Below are 20047 nucleotides of genomic sequence, written 5' to 3'. Positions count from 1 at the left end.
TGGCACTGAAGACAGATTACTGGGTATCTATTCTTAACTTGGTTAAGAGAGTTGAACCCGATCACAGATTGGAGCTTCTCCATGAAGTTGGGAAGTAAAAGACCATTGAGTTTGTGATGCAAACAATCTTTACCAGCCTTTTCAAATGAAGAGTGTTTATTTCCTTCTCCAGAATTTCTGAACTGAAGAACTACTAGAGAATGAAGCTCCAATCCATGGTAAAATGCTGAAGTCTTCTGACATAGGGATGTCAGAATCAGGCTGAATATTTTCCATTCAATGGTAAAATGATCCAATCTTCTCACATAGGGATGTCAGAATGGGGCTGAAATTTGTCCATTCCATTGTCAAATGCTTCAGTCTTCCAACAGGAATGTCAGAATGGGGCAGCAGAGAGCTATTAGCACCAAAGCATAGTGATTGCTCAAAGGTGCCAGTCAAAAGATTGGTTTATATAAGTGTTGTCACTTACCAATGATGGATGACAGCTGAGCAGGACTTCATTTCCTGCAGGAAAGAGGCCATCAGGGATAAGATTTGTCATTTCCTGCAGGAAAGAGGCCATCAGGGATAAGATTTGTCATTTCCTGCAGGAAAAAGGCCATCAGGGATAAGATTTGTCCTTCTCTTCTAGTGTCTTGCTGTCTTGGTTCTGGCAAGCTGGACCCTTGCTGAGAGGGCAAGGTTTGAAGGAGGATTTCCCTGATTGGGGTTCTGATCCCTCAGGGAAACAAAGACTAGGCTCTTAGTTAGGGGGTTTGCCCATTGTTTGAAACCACCTCTATGCAACCAAGTACAAAACAGGAGGTTCGAAGACAATGACTGAGATGTGAGGGCTGCCTTGTGGTGAACTATGAATAATGTGGACATTGATAAAAATATACCTCTCCATTATCTGGAGGTTAATGGAAGCAGCTATGGAACTGGAGTGCTGAGCAACCATACTGAGTAAATGTGTCAAACAAAACACTGGTTTCTAGGCATGTCTGTTGTCAAGTATCTCAACAGTGAAATCTAGGATTGGCTTTGCTTGCTGAAAGATAGTCATGAAGACCAGACTTCATAGATCTAGTACTGGAGATATTAATCACCAAATCAAGTGTCAGTTGCACTGTGCATCCATGTCAATGCTGGGGGTAGAAGTGGCATGACAGAATGTCAAACATTATCTCCATCTTGGGTTGGGAGTGGGAATGCTGAGAAGACAGATCAATATACCCAAAACCTAAGACATTGTGGTCTGTGGTGGATGAGGTATGAAACCAGCTGATTTATTCTAGGGATAAGACTGTCATAGTCAGAATGTGCAGTGATGGATTGTCTAGTACTGGTCTGTGTGTGCTACTGTCTCATATAGGTACTGGCCTGGTAGTCTGTTCAGTGCTGGGACTGCTCCAGTGGCCTAAGTGGTTATAGCGTCTGTGGCATTATTGCCCCAGTGCTAAACATCACAATAAACTGCCACACTTCAGACATCGTAGTGATATGACTAAAATTTTTAAACTACATTATAGATCTGAACCTCTCTCACACACACAGACACACACACACACACAGTGATGGCATGATAGAAATGAGTGATGACAAAGCAGGTTATCATACTGGTATCTTCAAGTATGGTTTCAGGTTAGCATAGAATGTTGGGCCTATTTCTTGAGCGCCTACTTCTTGGACATGTAACTATGACATTAAGAAGTTGGCCAGGCTTACAGCAACTGTGTCCTTTAAAGAGTACTATCTGCCTCTATTGCAAACACCAAAATAACTGTTTGGCATTATCCATATGCAGTCAATCGAATGAGCACTAGCTTTAGCATGTCAGTCTGATAACACACCATGCATGTAATGCTACTATGGTGATTACTGTACAACAGCGGAACCATTTACATATCCCACATCTAATCATGCACTTTCTTACTTGTAATTAGAGAAAACAAAACAATGGAATATGCAGGAACAATCAATTAACTGTCACACTTAAGTTTACAGTGATGTAAACACATAATATTGGAATTAATGGAATAATGTTTTTATAGAAATGATCTAATTACTGAGAAGAATAGATGAGTTGGCATGTTGAGTCTATGATCAAGGTATTGCCATAAAATGCATGACCCTGACACAAGTCAAAATGTTGAGCAAGAATGTTGTCTTAACTTAAGATAGATCATACAATGTATCAATACAGTCCAGTTTAGGAAATATAAGCAAATGAAACAAGGCATCTGGGATTGGCACATTATATGCCTAACCCATACTGAAAGGTCCTCCATGATGGCACAAGTAAAGTATGGTTGATGCTGGAGATTACTGACCAACAGGTCTGAATGACCATAACCTATTATTTTCTCATCACCATGACACTGACCTATGAACTTTAGACCCAAGAATCTGTACTAAGTGCAAGGCATCCAAGAAACTTACACTTGCGCAAATTATTCTTCAAACACTAATTTTTCTTTGAGCCATACTGACCCTGACCTTTCACCTTTTCACCCTAAAATGAATAGACCTCTTCCTAGTTTGAGTGCAAGCCTTCAAAAAACATTGATCATGGTTTGTGGTCTAGAATTGAAGTTACTATACAAAAATCATTTTCTTCACGTAATGTATCTGAAAAAGAATTAATGTTTTCTTTTACTACATCACAAAAAAGAAAACATTCTGTAGTAATTTGTAACTATGTCAGTGTAAGAAAACTATGTAACAATAAACCAATAAATGGTAACAACCATCCCTTAGTGTTACCTTAAACGTGAGCCTCAGCTTTTGTTCCGCTGGGAATACAGATAGAACTCTACATCGAACAATCTGCCCTCTGTAGAAAACTTTCTCTGGATAGGGAATCGGCTCTGAGCTAAGATGTGGCATGGGCACAAAACCCTGAAGAAAAATTAAACTGTGTACAGTACAAGACTAGGGTCAATTAGGCCTAATCTGATTCTGTGACAAATAGCTACTTGGGTCAAACCAAGTATATCCAACCGGAGTAGCTACTCTACTATAAAAAATTAAAACTTTTACTACAATGCTAGGTTTAGAGTCATTATCAGCTACTTTATGGTTTGTAAGTTGTTTTCTTTATGCAATGTCTACATTAGGCTTCTTTCTAACCCCAAGTTCAAGCCATCCTCAAAGATTAGTCCTGGAACTTACTCTAAAATAAAACTTCGAAAAATAAAGATCCTGACTTTAAACCTTCTGACTTCAAAATCAACTGGCCCCTTCCTTACCATAAGTGCAAAACCTACACAACTGACCTCAAAATCAACTAGCCTCTTCCTTACCATAAGTGCAAAACCTACACAAATTTTGGTCATCTTAAGAAGTCTACAACTCAATTATAATTTAAGCAACCATGATTCTTCTTTTGATCAGTTACCTTGACCTTTGAACTTCTTATCCCAAAATCATTAGCTTCTTTCTTAGCCCAGGTCTGTGAGACAGAACCAATATTTTTGTGTAGAAATCACTGACCTTTAAACTTTTGATCCTTAAATTTCATATTCTTACCCCAAATGCATGACACTTACTAAATTTGGGAACTCTGCTTTGCCGTGGGCATATAAAACAGGAAAGAGTAAATGTGAAAATATATGCCCCTATATATTTGGTGTATAAGAGGAGGAAAGATACAGTACTTTTTCCTCAATAAAACAGATAGCTAGTAGCTTAATACAGATGTCAAAAAGTAGAGAATGGATTTTTATAAGCTATACACTGTGCAAATATTTGCCACAAATCAGATAAAAATAGTGCAGGTGGATGGATTGATAAAACAAAAATGTTTTCTATCTTAAAGTATAAAATATCCCATGAAAGCTCAGTAAATTTGTCTGTTCATATGTGTTTGTGTCACTTTCTACATCTGTATCTGCATGTCCTTGTGTCTGTCTCTCTGTTTGCCTGTATGCATGCATGGATGTATGTATGCATGTATGTATGTATGTATGTATGTATGTATGCATAAATTAAGATAAGCTGTCCAATATATACTTACAGTGACATCATTGAAGAAATTTACCCTGACACCCTTGTCAGTAATGGCCAGTATGAATCCCTCCAATTCTTGCCCAACCTGACACTGAGAGTAATCTGTTATTATAGGATACTTGGTATGAACCAATGACTTTTTGTGGGTCAAAGTCAGATTCTTCTTCTGGGTGTTGACAAAAAGGACCTGTTAAACATGAACAATGAGTTATGAAACCTGCACTTCCACATTCGAACTAATTTAATGGAAACTGTCATTCAACTATGGCCTTCTAATGAAGACCGTTCCATTTAGACATATATTGAACCCAACAAAGGCAGATTTATTTAGAAATATATGCCAAGGTATTCTGAATAGTCAATGAGCTAATATGAAGATTATATACAATTCTAAATTGCATCGATCGGTGTCTACACCACATTTAAGTGCCATCCCTAAAATTGCATGCATGGTTTACTGAACAGCCCTGATCCTAGGTGACTGCTAACCATTCAACTAGAAATTCATTCAACTATGACTTCTTAATGAGCACAACTGACTGCCAACCATTCAACTGGAAAGTGTCAATCAACTACAACTTCTTAATGAGTACAGTTGACTGTTCACCATTCTAATGGCAACTGTCATTCAACTACAGTTTCTAAATGAGCACAGCTGACTGCTCACTATTCGACTGAAAACTGTCATTCAACTATGGCTTCTAAATGAGCACAATGACTGCTCACCACTGGAATTTAAATTGTCATTCAACCATGGCTTCTAAATGAGCACATTGACTGCTCACCATTCAACTGTAAACTGTCATTTATCTATAGCTTCTAAATGAGTACAGCTGACTGCTCGCCAATCTGCTGGAGACAGTTATTCAACTATGGCTTCTTAATGAGTACACTGACTGCTCACCATTCAATTTACAATGTAATCTAAACTGAATTAACATAAAGTCTGTAGATAATGCCTTTACAGGTGATCATAATTGCAATTATAGCTATGATACCAATAACTAGAAATATGTTCACAATACATGGGTGATCAAAAATAATATGAATGTAAACTTAAAGCATAACTGACGTATGCAAACACATGGGAGGATGGACAAAAGTAATGAACATTATGTCCCTACCTCTAATGTAGTGCAGAATATTTATATATAAAAAACCTGTGCAATTATAAAATATTACACTTAAACTTGCATAAAAGTATGCTACTTTTATTTTTGCCCAACTGTTTTTTTTTTATAGAGCTCCATTGGAGTGTGCTACTTACCCTACACTTCAATTTATCATTAATTTTAAATTTCTTCTCTGGATTCTTCAAGGTCACATCTGTCAGATGCATTGTGGGTATAAAGCCTGTGATGCCCTTGACAACCTTCACTGACACCCCTTTGCTATGGATGGCTTTGATAGTACACTGAAAGCACACATAAATGTGTAATAACAACCTTCCTTTATTCTTACAATTAAGAACAAAACTGTATATGAAGATTACCCTTAAGAACAACACTTGATTTTTTTAATTGGAAATCTCCAGTTAGTTTTGTATACAAGCAGCGTATGAAAACCATACAATGGAATAAATTTACAAGGCTACAGAGCAAGGGTTTTAAAAGGATGCTAATATTCCTGTTTACTCTTCCATTTCAGTCTCTATCAAGGCAATGAAAAATAAGTTACTGTTTAAAACTAAATATGGATATACCGTATTTACCGTATATGTTGGGACACCGTATTTGTTGGGACAACATAAATTAATTTTAAAAGTAATTTTTTTGTGCACTGTATTTTCTGGGACACATCATTTTTTTCGAGTCGTAAGTTGTGGGACACCATTTAAATCATTCAAAAATTACATGTCAGAAATTGCACTCCAACGGAAATTTTATTTTAAAAAATATAAAACTGTATACTTGAAATAAAACTCTTCAATCCACTGCAGCAGCATCTCATCAACACAACCCTTCTCCTGCACACGTACGATCTATTCTTTTGGTACATTAATATATTTTTAGCTTTCTCACACTGTGAAAAAATGTTAGAGACAACACACCACCTGAAGCGGAAACTGCAAGGACAAAAGTCAGATGTTTTAAAATATGCACTAGTCTTGCTAATTCTCACACTTTTGATGCTCATCTTACAGTAAGTCCATCCAGGAATGCGATCGAAGTACACTAGAGTTTTATCCATGTTAATGATCATATTTTCGCGAAATGATCTATTCATCACGTGATTTTATTTTGCTCCAATCTTCTGGATGATGCTGGGTCATCGATGTTCGCGCACAAAGCATTATATTGTAAGCTTTAAAAACTGTTCCATTGTTTTACTTTATTTTAAAGAAAATGTTGTGAATACTGGTGAAAAGAAACCCAAGTTAGCTTCCATATCTCGGCCGTCTTTGTTTATTCGAAGCTAAAATATAAAAAATTGGCACATGTAAAAGAATCCAAGTCGGCTTCTGAGGTCAGCTTGCTTTGCAATAAAATAATCTTTGTATTGATATCCATTAAAAAAATTTCAGCTTCCGAGTCCAAAGTCGGCTTCCGATGTTGGCTTGCTTTGTGATAAAAATAACCTTTGTCTTTGATGTCCTGTCGGTAAGTTCAAAGAAGAAGTTTACTGTTGGCTGCCAGCTGTGTTTATTTACCACCAGGGCTTATATGTGTTTGGCATTTTTTGTAGTAATTATTACAAAGGTGCACTGATGTCTGCGGATAAATAGTAATGATACTTTTGTAACCCGCGCCGGCTTAAAGATTTTCACTTGCACTCAAGTGAATGTGTTTTTAAATAATGATTTTTTTTTTGCGAGATACTGTCATACAGTAGACCTGGATAAAAATTATTCTTGGCTATTTTGAACCTAACACCGTGCAATGAGTGGCAGTTGTCTTCAATATATCGGTTGATTATTTCCCTCTCGTTTGCGAATTCATCGACATCTGTGCACAAAGCACTATACTGCGTCAAAATTTGTTCCATTGTTTCAATTTATTTTCAAAATTCCCGTGAATATAATTGAAAAGAAACCCAAGTTTGCTTCCATATCTCGGCCGTCTTTGTATATTAAAAAAAAAAATATATATAAAAAAATCAGCTCACTTCACAAAATCCAGTCAGCTTCCGATGTCGGCTTGCTTTGCAATAAAATAACCTTTGTATTGATATCCTTTACAAACAAACAAAAGTAATCAAAGTCGGCTTCTGAGATCGGCTTGCTTTGTAATAAAAATCACCTTTTGTCTTTGATGTCCTGTCGGTAGGTTCAAAGAAAGAGTTAACTGATTGCTGCCAGTCGTGTTTATTCACCACCAGGACTTCTATGTGCTTGGCATCTGTGGTTACAATTAATACAAAGGAGCATTGATGTCTGCGGGTAAATAGTAAGGATAATTTTGTAACCCGAGCTGGTGAAAAGATTGTCACTTGTACTCGAGTGAATGTGTTTTCAAATGATCGTTTTTATTTGCGACATACTGTCATACAGTTGACCTGGATATAATTCAATCTTGATTATTTTGCACCCAACACCGTGTCATGCGTGAATGGCGTCTTCAAGATATCGGTTGACTACTTCCCTCTTGTTTGTGATTTTGTTGGCTCCAGTTTTCAGTCAGATAACATGTTCAGACTTTGGAGCACAACCACACACGATTGCTTCTCAATGTTCATGTGAACAACGTGGTGTGTGGTATCGGACATAATTGATACACGCTACAGTATGGAATCCTATGCTTACGGATTTCGTGGAAATATTTTATTCTTAAATGCTCATGTTGAAAAAAAGGAATAAATGATAACAACACAAGGTTAGTTTCTTTCTTTTTATTATCAATTCAATGTTTTATTTATCTATTTTATTGCAACGTACAGTGGGGTGGGGGGAAGCACAAATGCAATACAATTTTATTTCGTTTCTTAAGTCTTGGGACATATGACCAAAGTGAAAAAATGTTTCACCATAAGTTCTGGGACAGGAAAAAAAATAATTTTTTTATCGTGTCCCAACATATGCGGTAAATATGGTAGATTTTGAAAATTATAATGTTAATAAAAGGCTTTGACAATATTTCCTCTTATCAAGCCATCTTTCTTGCATCTTGTACTATGAAGATTTTGAGAAAAAGGAAGTGCACTCATCTCCAGCTCAATGCAGTAAAGCGTGCTGGCATAATTTTATTCAAAATGTTATGAGGGTAGGTGGGAAAAAGTTATAACCTGAATGTGTGTGGAAAATGCATGCTGTATGTTGCTGAATAAAGAAATCATTTTTTTCTTGGTTTTAATGGCACTTTATAAATATTATTGGCTGTATAATGCTGAGGAAATAGGACCTAAACACCTCCCTGTGGAAGTTCCAGAACAGTCAACCTGCACTGGACTGGGCAAATATCAAACCTGCGACACTTGCACTTTTAGTCCAATGCTCTGCCAACCATTCTACCCAGGGAAAAATATCACTTGGTGTGTGGAAATTATATGCTTTATGTCACTTGGTGTGCAAACTGTATGCTGTATGTCACTTGGTGTGCAAATTGTATGCTGTATGTCACTTGGTATGTGCAAATTGTATGCCGTATGTCACTTGGTGTGTGCAAATTGTATGCTGTATGTCACTTGGTGTGTGCAAATTGTATGCTGTATGTCACTTGGTGTGTGCAAATTGTATGCTGTATGTCACTTGGTGTGTGGAAATTATATGCTTTATGTCACTTGTTGTGGAAATTATATGCTGTATATCACTTGGTGTGGAAACTATATGCTGTATGTTAAATAGTGTGGAAATTATATGCTGTATGTCAAAATGTATGTGGAAATTACATATCATAATGTCACTTGGTATGTGGAAATTATATGCTGTATGTTAAATGGTGTGTAAATTATATGATATATCTCACTTGGTGTGTGGAAATTATATGCTGTATGCCACTTGGTGTGGAAATTATATGCTGTATGCCACTTGGTGTGGAAATTATATTTGGTATCTCAATTGGTGTGTGTTTGTGTGTGATTAGGATCTTTAATGGAGCTGTAACAATTTTTCAGTCATATCACTATGATGTCTGGAGTGTGGCAGTTTATAGTTATGTCTAGCACTGGGGCTTCATGCCGCATACATGTAGCATGATGTCCCACCCAGTCACATTATCCTGATGCCAGGCCGACCAGTCCTAACACTAACCTCTTAATGCTGAGCACCTATCGAGGCAGCTGTTAATACCATTTTTATAAGTCTTTGGTATGACTCTGCCAGGGTTCGAACCCACGACCTCCCGCTTCCTAGGTGGACACTCTAACCACTAGGCCACTGGAGCAGTTCACTTGGTATTTAGAAATAACATGCTGTATGTCACTTGGTGTGTGGAAGCTATTTGTGGTATGTCACTTGGTGTGTGGAAACTATATACTGTATGCCACTTGGCATGTGGAACTTATATGTTGTATGTCACTTGGCCTGTGAAAATTATACGCTATAAGTTACATGGTGTGTGGAATTATATGTCACTTAGTGTGCAGAAATTATATGCTGTATATCACTCTAAATGTGTGTTGAAATTACATGATGTATGTCACCCAGTGGGAAAAAAGTAAAAAGCTGACTGGAAAAATTGCAAGCTGTTACAAATTACAAACTACAAGTTGCCTAGTGGGAAAAAGTTTGAAGCAGACTGTGTGTGGAAACTAGAATCTATATGTTACTGAGTGGTTGAAAGTTAAGCAGACTGTGTAGAAGTCATATGTTGTATGTACCAGAGTAGGATAAATCTAGAAGCTGACTGTTTGTGGAAGTTTCATGGGGTCGACTGATACATGCTACACAGCACTGCTTATTTGAGTAGTAAAATACTGACCACCTGCTCTGAATCTTGCACTGCAGAAGTAGCTGCAAGTCTGTCACATAAAGAAAACCTCATGAAAAAAGCAAATAATAATAATTTTTTTTTAAATGTGATATTGTAGCAGCAGAGGGGGCGAATCGGACATTTTGTCCAATCGTTATTTTGCTTAATTATTACTTTCTGCAATCAACGATCTAGTATCGTCAGCGCCTGGTAAAAAAAAAACGACGACGTCGTTGGGGGATCGTCGCGTCGTCATTTGGTTTAATTAATACCTTCTGCGCGCCGATCCCCAGCGTCGTCAGCGTCCGGTAAGCACGTCGACGACCGCGTCGATGTCATCGCCCCCTCTGCTGCTAAGTGGTTATTTACAATGAAAATTATTTACAACTAACCGAATATTTGGTCAAGTCCGATACGATATCGTGTCCGAGGATCATGTAAATTTATCGTTACGAATCCATGTGGGGTCGACTGAGCATGACTAAAAAAGTTTCGAAAAGTATTAAAGTCCATGTCACCGCCGCACCATGTCTGCCAAATATTTCGTAGCGTGTGTGTATCAACGCCGTTGAACACAGCAAGAATATTACAGTTGTCTCTAATTACTTTTGGAATCTGAGTGTATCGTTGAGTGACATATATCACGTCAGTGTTTTTATGCCTGCCTCTGGAAAATATTCTAGCTGGGTTTTTTTGATTGTCTAACATAACATCATCGTACACGACTAGATTGTTAACGTCGCCATCAATATCATCAATACCCGGTGCATCATTGATATCCGTAATAAACTCAATAACATTTTTTTTAGCGATCGCTGATGCATTCTCGTTGAAATCTTTCAGCACCTCGTAGCATCGTTGATCATCTACGCTAGGAGCAACCAAATACAACTTATCCCACTTCATCCATCTCATTATTAAATTGAGTAACAATTGCGTCTTGCCGGATCCAGATGGTCCGATGATAATCATCCGGATCGAGTTTGGTAACGCTGCAACATGCTTAACTGGTTCTCTCGTTTTAGTCGCCGAAAAATCAATTATATTCATATCTCTATACATAAATTATGGATCTATATTGTGTGAAGTGCAGAGTGCGTACTGGCACAAATGATATGACAACCGCTACAACAAGAAATAACAGATCGGCGCTTACTGGTAAGTGCGTACAATGCGGTACAAAGAAATTTAGATTTATTTCTATTAAACCCGGGGATGTTTTAAAAAAAAGCGAGGAGGTGACATCGCAGCCAAATTGGCAAAACTCCCCGGAACCCCGTGGGCAAAGTATCCAGGAGAAAAACACCTCCCAGGATATAGCTACTGTGGCCCCGGAACACGATTAGATATCAGACTCGATGATCAAAATCAGCCCAAACCCGGTGAGTATCCAATAAACGCTATCGATAAGGCGTGTCATGTTCATGATGTTGCTTACAAAAGTAGCGATCTGCAACAGCGTCATATCGCGGATGTAAAATTAATTCACGCATTAAATGCTATTCCTGATAAATCCGTCAAAGAAAAATTGGCCTCATGGTTGGTAAAATCGGCTATGAAAGGTAAATTAATGATTGGAAGCGGAGCTTCTGGCGCTGGTAATTGAAAACGATAGCGTTTATAATAACAACATGGAATCCATCTATTATTCTCCGAGAGGATACTGGAAGGGGAAGGCCGCAATTGGTAAGCTTGCAAGCGCTGCAAAGGTAACAAAGACCACTGCGGCTAATTGGTTATCCAAACAGGCTATATGGCAAATCTATCTACCACCGCCTAAACAAATCAACTTCTCGCGCTTTGATGTCAGCGTACCTAATGAAGTTCATCAGGCTGATATACTATTTTTGCCGCATGACAACGGTTACAAATACGCGCTAACCGTAGTTGATGTTGCGAGTCGATACAAACAAGCGGAGCCGTTAAAAACAAAGTCGGCAACTGAAGTAGCCGCTGCGTTTGAAAGAATTTATCGAAGAGGCCCTCTGCGCTGGCCAAATCTATTACAAGTTGATCCTGGTAGTGAATTTCGCGGCGCTGTTTTATCAACGCTAAAACATCATAGCGTCGCGATACGACGAGGTCATACTGCGCTACATCGTGATCAGGCAATTGTTGAACGATTCAATCGGACTCTCGCTGAACGGTTATTTGGATATCAATACGCGAAGGAATTTATCCAAGAAAAACGATCTCGTGAATGGGTTAAAAGGTTGCCAGGTGTAATTGCAGCGTTAAATAACGAGATTACCCGAGTAATCAACATGAAGCCCAGCGACGCGATTAAATACGAGTATATACCCGGAAAATTAAAAATAAATAGCGTTTCTAAGCCGATTCTTGGCGATGTCACCGTGAGATATCTGTATGAACCAGGAGAGCTTGAAGGCGGTAAAAAAAGGGCTACCGATCCTATTTGGAGTGTTACCACACATAACATATCAACGATAACACGATCAACTGGTAGGCCACCGATCTATAGACTGGATTCAACTGCTCCTCAGCGCGGATTTACACGCGAGCAACTACAAGTGATACCTAACGATACTCAATTGCCCCCACGTGGTCTTAACTAGCGCCGTTGCGTCTATTGCACTCAAGACAGGTCAACTTCACATTGTTTTTGACATGACCGAGACTGTTATCGATCCTATCCACGGTAAATTGGCGAGTGTCTTTATCCGAATAACGCCAACTCATTATACAATTGCAACTCGCGCAGTGATTATTCTGTTGTTGTCGTAGCGAGATTATTAATTCGGCATCAATATCAAAACGCCGCTGTTTTTTTTTATCCTGTTGGCGGTAACCCGAGAGTTTTCTATCAATGACGCTTGCATCGATGGTGACTTTGTCGCCGGCTTCGTCGGTGGCTTCGTCAATAACAATTCTTCGAAGCTGATTTATCCTTCGTACTCTGGACACTGCAAGATAGACTAGATTCGACCATTCGATGCGATTATCAACTATCCAAACAATTGTGTCCGTGATGGTTAGTCCCTGCGAGGAATGTATTGTTGTTGCGTATCCTAGCGTCCACGGGGATTTATCAGCACGTAGCGCGTCCTCGACGACGCTGATATCAACGAGCACGATATCATTCAGCACGAGAATTTGTTTTTCTGTCCGGCCTGGAATTTCAACTTCAATGTTCTGCCGCCGTGTGTCCGCGGGTCTATAACATAACGGCACTGGACGCGTTGGAAACTTTTCCTTATGCAACGTAAACAACTTCCGCTGAAGTGTGTCTCTGACTATCTTTCTACTCGCTACAATCAAATCGTTTGGTCTCCATGTTTCCCAGAATTCATTCAACGGCGTTTCCGGAATCACCTCGCGGATTATTTCACATTGAATTCTATCCGGCTGTAATCTGATTAATTTCTTAACCTCGCGCAGTTGTTCATCAAGTGCTCGGTAATCAGTATCGGTTTCTTCATAATAGTCCACAAAACCCCTTAACCAATCATGTGGACCCTCGCCGACAAATGGTGGTGGTTGGCCATGGTCCCCACACATGATTACCGCTGTATTCGCGCGCAGCAACCACTCAAGAAACATTTGTAAAGTATCTAACGAAACAGTACATATCTCATCCCAGATGATAATGTCGGGAATAAATTTTTCACCCATTCGATCAGGAGTCCACTCACCGCCGCTGTATCGAAAGAAGCTGTGATAAGTAACGGCGTCAACATTTCATTGTTTTATCTCTCGCGCTAGTCTATGAGTCGGTGTAAGCACGATTATACTTGCCCGCGTTCGAAATAATTCAATTGCCCGAGTCGTCTTTCCTGACCCGCCACAGCCGCTTAAATAAACCGTCTTGTGTCTACAAATTGGATCAGAACACGATGGTGCATTAGACCATTCTGACAATTTATCACCGCGTAAGTAGTTGTTCTCAACGGTGACATCTGCTGACGGGGAATAATCGCGTCGTATTTCATTTTTAATTCTCCATGTACCCCAACTCTCGTCCGGACTAGTAAACTCGGCTACGTTTCCCTTATACGCTACGTCAATATAAAATGAATCAACGGCTACTCTAACCGCGGTATCGGGGAATCTATTTATCATCGAGAATAAATTGATAGCGGCATAACCCAGCATAGACGCCCTCAAATGTGGATACGCCGGGCTGTCTCCGTCGCTGTAGGTAACAACTGTACCCAACCTTGTTCCATTGGACAAGAAAGCTGTTTTGCAGTTCACGTATCTATTTTTTGCCACTGCGTCCTTGATTACGAAATCATATTCTGCGTCATCTATAATCAGCCGTGAGCAATATCGTTTGTAGTCGTGGTTTTTTCCACCTTGTGTGAACTTACCAATTATTCTTCTACCGAGATCTTTTCCCTCGCGGTTTCGTTGGTTAAATATCCTCCTGGACCATTCGATGATATATTCCTCGTCGGCATCAATGCGCTTTCTGGACTCGTCAATTATGCTATCTAGACGCTCCGGTTCTGGTAACCAGACTTCAGTCTGTGCCCGGTATGATATAATCGCGTCACTGACAATCAACGAAACTAGCATGCTACAATCAATCATATACCGTAGCAGCGCTATTGGCAGCCACTTCTTTTCAGCCATGTGTCTACCGATCCAAATATAGCAACAGCGATGGAGTCCTGCCGCGAATTCAAATGATACTATGCGAGCGAATCCGGTTAAATCAAAATCAGGCAGTGGTCCATTAATAGCAACACGAGTCATTTCATGACTGGGGTGTCCAAATCGTCTAAAGTACTCAGCGGCGGATCCATACCCGAGAAAACTCGCTGGATAACAGGCAACCATATCAACCGAGATCATAGCGTCGCGGTTGTATTCAGTGTTCCATAGTCCACCGTGATAGTATTCCAAACAACTGGATTGTACATCCGGTAGAAATTCCCTGCGCGTTGGTCTCCACGCATTTTTCCTTGCTGCAACATGAGCTACAACCGATGGAATCGTAAAACAATTTGTTAGCAGTTGTTCATCATGCTCCTCAAATTCTATGGCGGTTTTTTTCATCCTGTTGTGAAATGCTTCAGTGCGATATAATTCACCGTTTGGTCTTACAAACTGATCAAAGGTATCCGCATCGTTTTCAGCGCTGCGAAGTAACCACATTGATACAGGGTCATTTTTACACAAGCAAGCAATAGCATCAAATAGTTTCCTCTCCGCGAGAAAACCGTCCTTGGAGAATTGTTCTCCCAGGAATTCTTCGGGTATATACTTTACTGTTCTATCCCGTGGAAATATTGTGATCACGGGCGTCCATGCGTGTTCGTTATGATCAATAATTTTGATTGGGGCTCCCTTCGATTTATACTTCGATTCGTATAATACTTCACCGGTTATCGTTGTAACGGTTATTGGAAATCTCAGCGATGTTTCTAATCTCGCTATGTCGCTGATGGTTGCTCCACGCTCTTTTACGGTTAGTTCCCACTGGTTGATTTTGCTGCGTCGTAAATCAGTCAATTTGTTTCCTCGACACGCATTTGTAAAATGCTCTATTATTCGTTCTGCTACACAATTTATCCCGGTTGACTGTTTCATCGGTTTCAGTTTTCCGATATCAGGTTTCTTATTTAACGGGTATATTCCATAAACAACTGCTGTTTCAGGATACGCTCGTTCATAGTATGGTTTGTCAATTCCGGTTAACAACCCCGGCTTGGAGTCGCGGCTGACAGTGACTGTTTTCTTGTCGCTGAGAACTGGTTCAAATTTATCACGCATGATCCAATCGCCTGATTCCACCCGGACAATGAATTTTACTCTGAAGAAATACCTTTTACCGTCAAGTTGTGATATTATCATTGCTGCGCGGTTGTCGTTCATGGTAGCATCAACAATGCCATCAATTCGAAATGTTGACCAACTGTGAGATGCGCCATCACGCTTGAATTCATTGATACAATCGCGTATTTTACTCAACAGGGTTTTATCGTTTATTAACGCTTTTGGTGTGTCCTTGAGGACTCTATCGAGATTAAACCTAATATTTTTCCGGGGCTTAATTGCTGCCAATCTCTCGAACTCATCCATATAATTAAAACAAGTATTTAAATGAAAGAATATAGTATAATGAATCACTGCAAATGGTTGATGATTGGGTCGACAACCCCGTGCAATAAATCATGTAGAGGTGAATTCTGCGGGTATCATTTACAAAGCGTTCGTAATGGTTCTCTTGGCCCCCTCCCGTGCTTGGTTTGCCACGTCGGTGTAAGAGGAAAATCACAGTTGTGTATCAATTGTGGCGGAAAGCGATACAGGGAACTAAAACGCTATTATGACAAGCGAATTAAAAACGCCGTCATCAACCCCACCGCCGACTTCGTCATCAAAACCCCCCAAGACTACGTTGAAAGATTCATAATTAAACCAAATAATAAATTAGACAAGTAGTATTATTATACAAATGGACCAAGAATTTCAGCCGCATCCCCTGCTCGTCAATTACGAGGCATCTCGCGACGGCATTGTTAGAAATCGTAGACTGAAGAAGCCGGTTGGATGGAAAAACAATCACGGATATTTGATGTTTACTGCTGGAGGGAAAAAATATCTCTGTCACAGAATCATCTATGAATGTTTCCACGGATTGATCAAAGATAGTCTCGTTATTGATCACATTGATTCTAATTATCAAAATAATAGACTGTGTAATCTGCAAGCCATCTCTCAGAGTGAAAATAGTAAAAAAGGCCAAACTGGTAAATACTCAAAGAAAGCAAAACCCGTAAAGTCATTTGATACAACAACTTACGAGGAAAAAATATTTCACTCCATGAATGAGGCAGGAAAATATTTTGACATTTGTATCGCCTCAATACAATTTGTTGCAGAACGAATATATCAAACAGCGATCTCAAAAAAGACGGGTCATAGAATTCGATTTTCATATATAACATCAAAGGGAGATAACTCGTTTTGTGATAGCGTCGCATGACAAGAGTTACGTCCCTTGAAGTCTAATTAATGTTGCATCCCTTGAAGTCCAATTAATGTTGCGATTAATTAATCATTTTACGATGAAAACTAATGAAATACACGCTATTATCTAACAGCTGTATTCTTTTTTTTAATGTTTTATTCAAATATTTGGTTTCATTTAAATACCGTGAAACACCATTAATAAGTATTTAAGGGTTTAACGATTCAAGGGAATTCAAATTAACACACACCTTGTGACTGACGCCGCTGTATTAGTCACTTTATATACAAGATGACTCGTTATAAGCCTGGGGCTTTCGAAAGCCAATTCAACTAATCAAAACTAACCCACGCTCTTGACCCGGGCGTGTGGTTGTCTTTTGTTCACAATCATGCAACCGGGTTAATTTAATTGGGTTGCTTTTGATTGGTTGAATTGGCCGTAGAGTTCCGCCCCGCCGTTTTATGTTTGTGCTGTCTTGTGCCGTCCCATCATCCATCAATCATTTCATTGTAAATATATTCATCCTTAATTAAGTACATGTAGTGATGTCCCCCAAGCATATCTTCTGGGCGGTCTACGATGACGTTTGTCACCCTAGGCCTCCCTCCCGGAGATGTATGCTTTGGGGTTCCAAGATGTGAATGTCCTTAATTAAGTATATGTATATGCCTGTAATCTGCCACAACACTCGAGTGGAGATCTACGGTATTGTACCGTCCATGTATGCCTGCAATCTGCCACAACACTCGAGTGGAGATCTACGGCATTGTACTGTCCATACAAAAAACGGGGTCAAAAATGGCCCCAATAATTTTATTAAAATTTTTGATATTAGAAATAAGATGTTTTATAAGAATAATGAATATCGAAGACATCAATAATATATTAACTGAGATTTCAAAATTAAAAAATCAAGGAATTGAATTATCTGATGGTCTCGACAGTGAAAAAATATTATCCGATTATGAGATTATTAACGAACAGTCGAAACGGGGGCGTTTTACCCTGGCCCGCGAGTACTTTTTTATAAAACGATTACAACATACGATTAATGAGAACCTGTACCACAATGACGCAAATGCATTCATTGGACTATTTACTGCCGTTGAAATAATACGAAAAAAACTCGGACGTGTTTATGAACGACGCCGGGAGATTTCTAGTAAGATCAAAAACATTAGAAGGATTATAGACGAAAACTCCGTGGAGCCCCCGATGGTACACTCGGCGGAAAATTAGAAAATTGCGGATCAATTTACAATAATGGTAGGTGAATCACTTACTACTCGGCTAGCCAGAGAGCGGCTAGCAGCGCTTAAAATGTTCATACCGTTACGAGACAGAGTGAGAGAGAAACTTCAAACGCGACAACAAATGCAAACCGATTTTACTGTTGGAAGCGAACAACTCTTTGCCCCGGTAACTAAAGCGACTAAGGATGTTACAGCTGCAACAGAACGAGCAATATACGGGGATATTCCTAAGGAGGGCGAACGGAAAGAGGCGCCTCTTCTTCCTGTACTTGAAAAGATAGCAGCAGAGACAGAACAAACACAGCAACGGATAAAACAACTTTCCAGTGATATAAAAACCCAACGAGAGTATGAACGATTAGCTGATATTGATGATTCTGAACAGGGTGATGTTGGTGAACTTCAAAAAATTTCCACTCAAAAAGGAATTCCCTTTATAGATAAACTCACTGAAGGGGCTATAGCACAAATAAAACGACCTCAATTACTGAAATCCGACGAGTATAGGGTTTTTGGTAATTTTGCCGCTCAAAGCTATTATTCAAGAAAAAACTTTTTAAAAGACGAGTATAAAAACAGTAATATAAAACGAGATGACTGGGTTAATTGGTTGTATAAAACGAATAAAGAGATTGATCGCTTGGATACAAAAGAATTAGGATATAAAGAATTTAAAAAAGGAATTGATGATTATGATATACGACAACAACAAGAAATACTACAACAGCAAAAAGAAGAAGTCCGAGAAAAACGTCAAAAAAAAGCTGGTTCTAAAAAAACAAGCGGAGAGGGGTATCCAAGTGGTAGTGGTCTAGTTGAAAACGCTAGTGTTACCTGCCCTAATAGTGTTCTCAGTGATATATCACGGCTAGAGGTATTAATTGGAGGAAAACGAGCCGGAAATAACTCTACGGAAATAATCAATGAGGCTGCTGATATTTGCAAGCGGTTATTTGCAGGCGGTATCATAGACATTAATACATATCGAACGCTCATAGACGAACTCGTGGATGATTAATTGGAAAACTGGTGTTTTTAATAAGGATGATCATACACTACAATCACGATAAACCAGTACTCGTCTACGTGGTAAACTCGCGATTGCCTGTTTACCGTGCGTACTATGGAGATGGTCTCGGTAGCACCATTGCGGGGTTATTTACAAGAATGGCTCCAAAAGTAGCGCCGTTAGCCAAACAATTAGGAATGAAGGCTATTGATGTTATTCGTGATAAGGGAATTAGTGCTATTGGAGATGTTGCCGGAAAGGCGCTTTCAGCCGCGCGGGACAAACTAATGTCGTTGGTGAAATCCAAGAGATTTTCAAGAAAAAAACAGATGCCATCAACGACAGTGATGCCTGCGAATGTCAGTAAAGTAATAAATAACGCCGTGGAAGAAAAACTAGAGTCGTTGGTAAACAGTAATCAAGATGACACCGCAAACATAATAGCGGGGAGTGGTTTAAAACGACGACGATGATTTAGATGCATCAGCGTATTATTAAATAAAATGTTTAAACGAACAGCTGACCCGGCGTTTGATATGGACGCACCAGTGCACAAGGATGATTCCGTCCGTAATTATCAATTTTATTCCTATTATGCAGTACAACCCGACATACGATCGCGAATTGAACTTCAAGTCCATGATACCAGTAAATACTTTTTACCGTGTGAAGCGTTTATTGAAATCGAAGGAGAACTTGTAACAGAGGCCGATACTCCTGCTGTACCAGCACCGTATCCAGATGGTACCAAAGTTGGCTTAGTCAATAACGGCGTAATGGCGCTGTTTGAGAGCGCAAAATATCTCATTGACGGGCGAGAGATCGAGTCTATAGAACGCGATGTTGATGTTGCTACAACAATAATCGGGCTAGCAAGATATTCCGACGATTACACAAGATCAGCGGGTCCATCTATGATGTTTGCAAAGGATACTAGAAACACTGCCGGAAACTCGCAATTTGTGGTAAGACGACCAAAAAAAAATGCTGGTGACGCTGATGC

General features: G+C 39.4%; 1 protein-coding gene across 1 annotated transcript in view; it reads right to left on the bottom strand.

The window, feature by feature from the left end:
* Positions 1-20047, bottom strand: part of LOC149795087 (protein RRP5 homolog) — a 135652-nt gene that overhangs the window by 69427 nt on the left and 46178 nt on the right. Inside the window, exons 14-16 of the mRNA XM_089964797.1 lie at positions 5261-5407; positions 4001-4180; positions 2749-2883 (exon numbers count right to left, since the gene is read on the bottom strand). Coding sequence (XP_089820923.1) covers positions 2749-2883; positions 4001-4180; positions 5261-5407 — 462 coding nt within the window. The remainder of the gene's footprint in view (positions 1-2748; positions 2884-4000; positions 4181-5260; positions 5408-20047) is intronic.

This window comes from Sinohyriopsis cumingii, chromosome 7 (assembly GCF_028554795.1).
Source record: "Sinohyriopsis cumingii isolate HCF-2022 chromosome 7, ASM2855479v2, whole genome shotgun sequence".
Taxonomy (NCBI): Eukaryota; Metazoa; Mollusca; class Bivalvia; order Unionida; family Unionidae; genus Sinohyriopsis; species Sinohyriopsis cumingii.
This window is presented reverse-complemented; position numbering and strand designations above follow the sequence as displayed.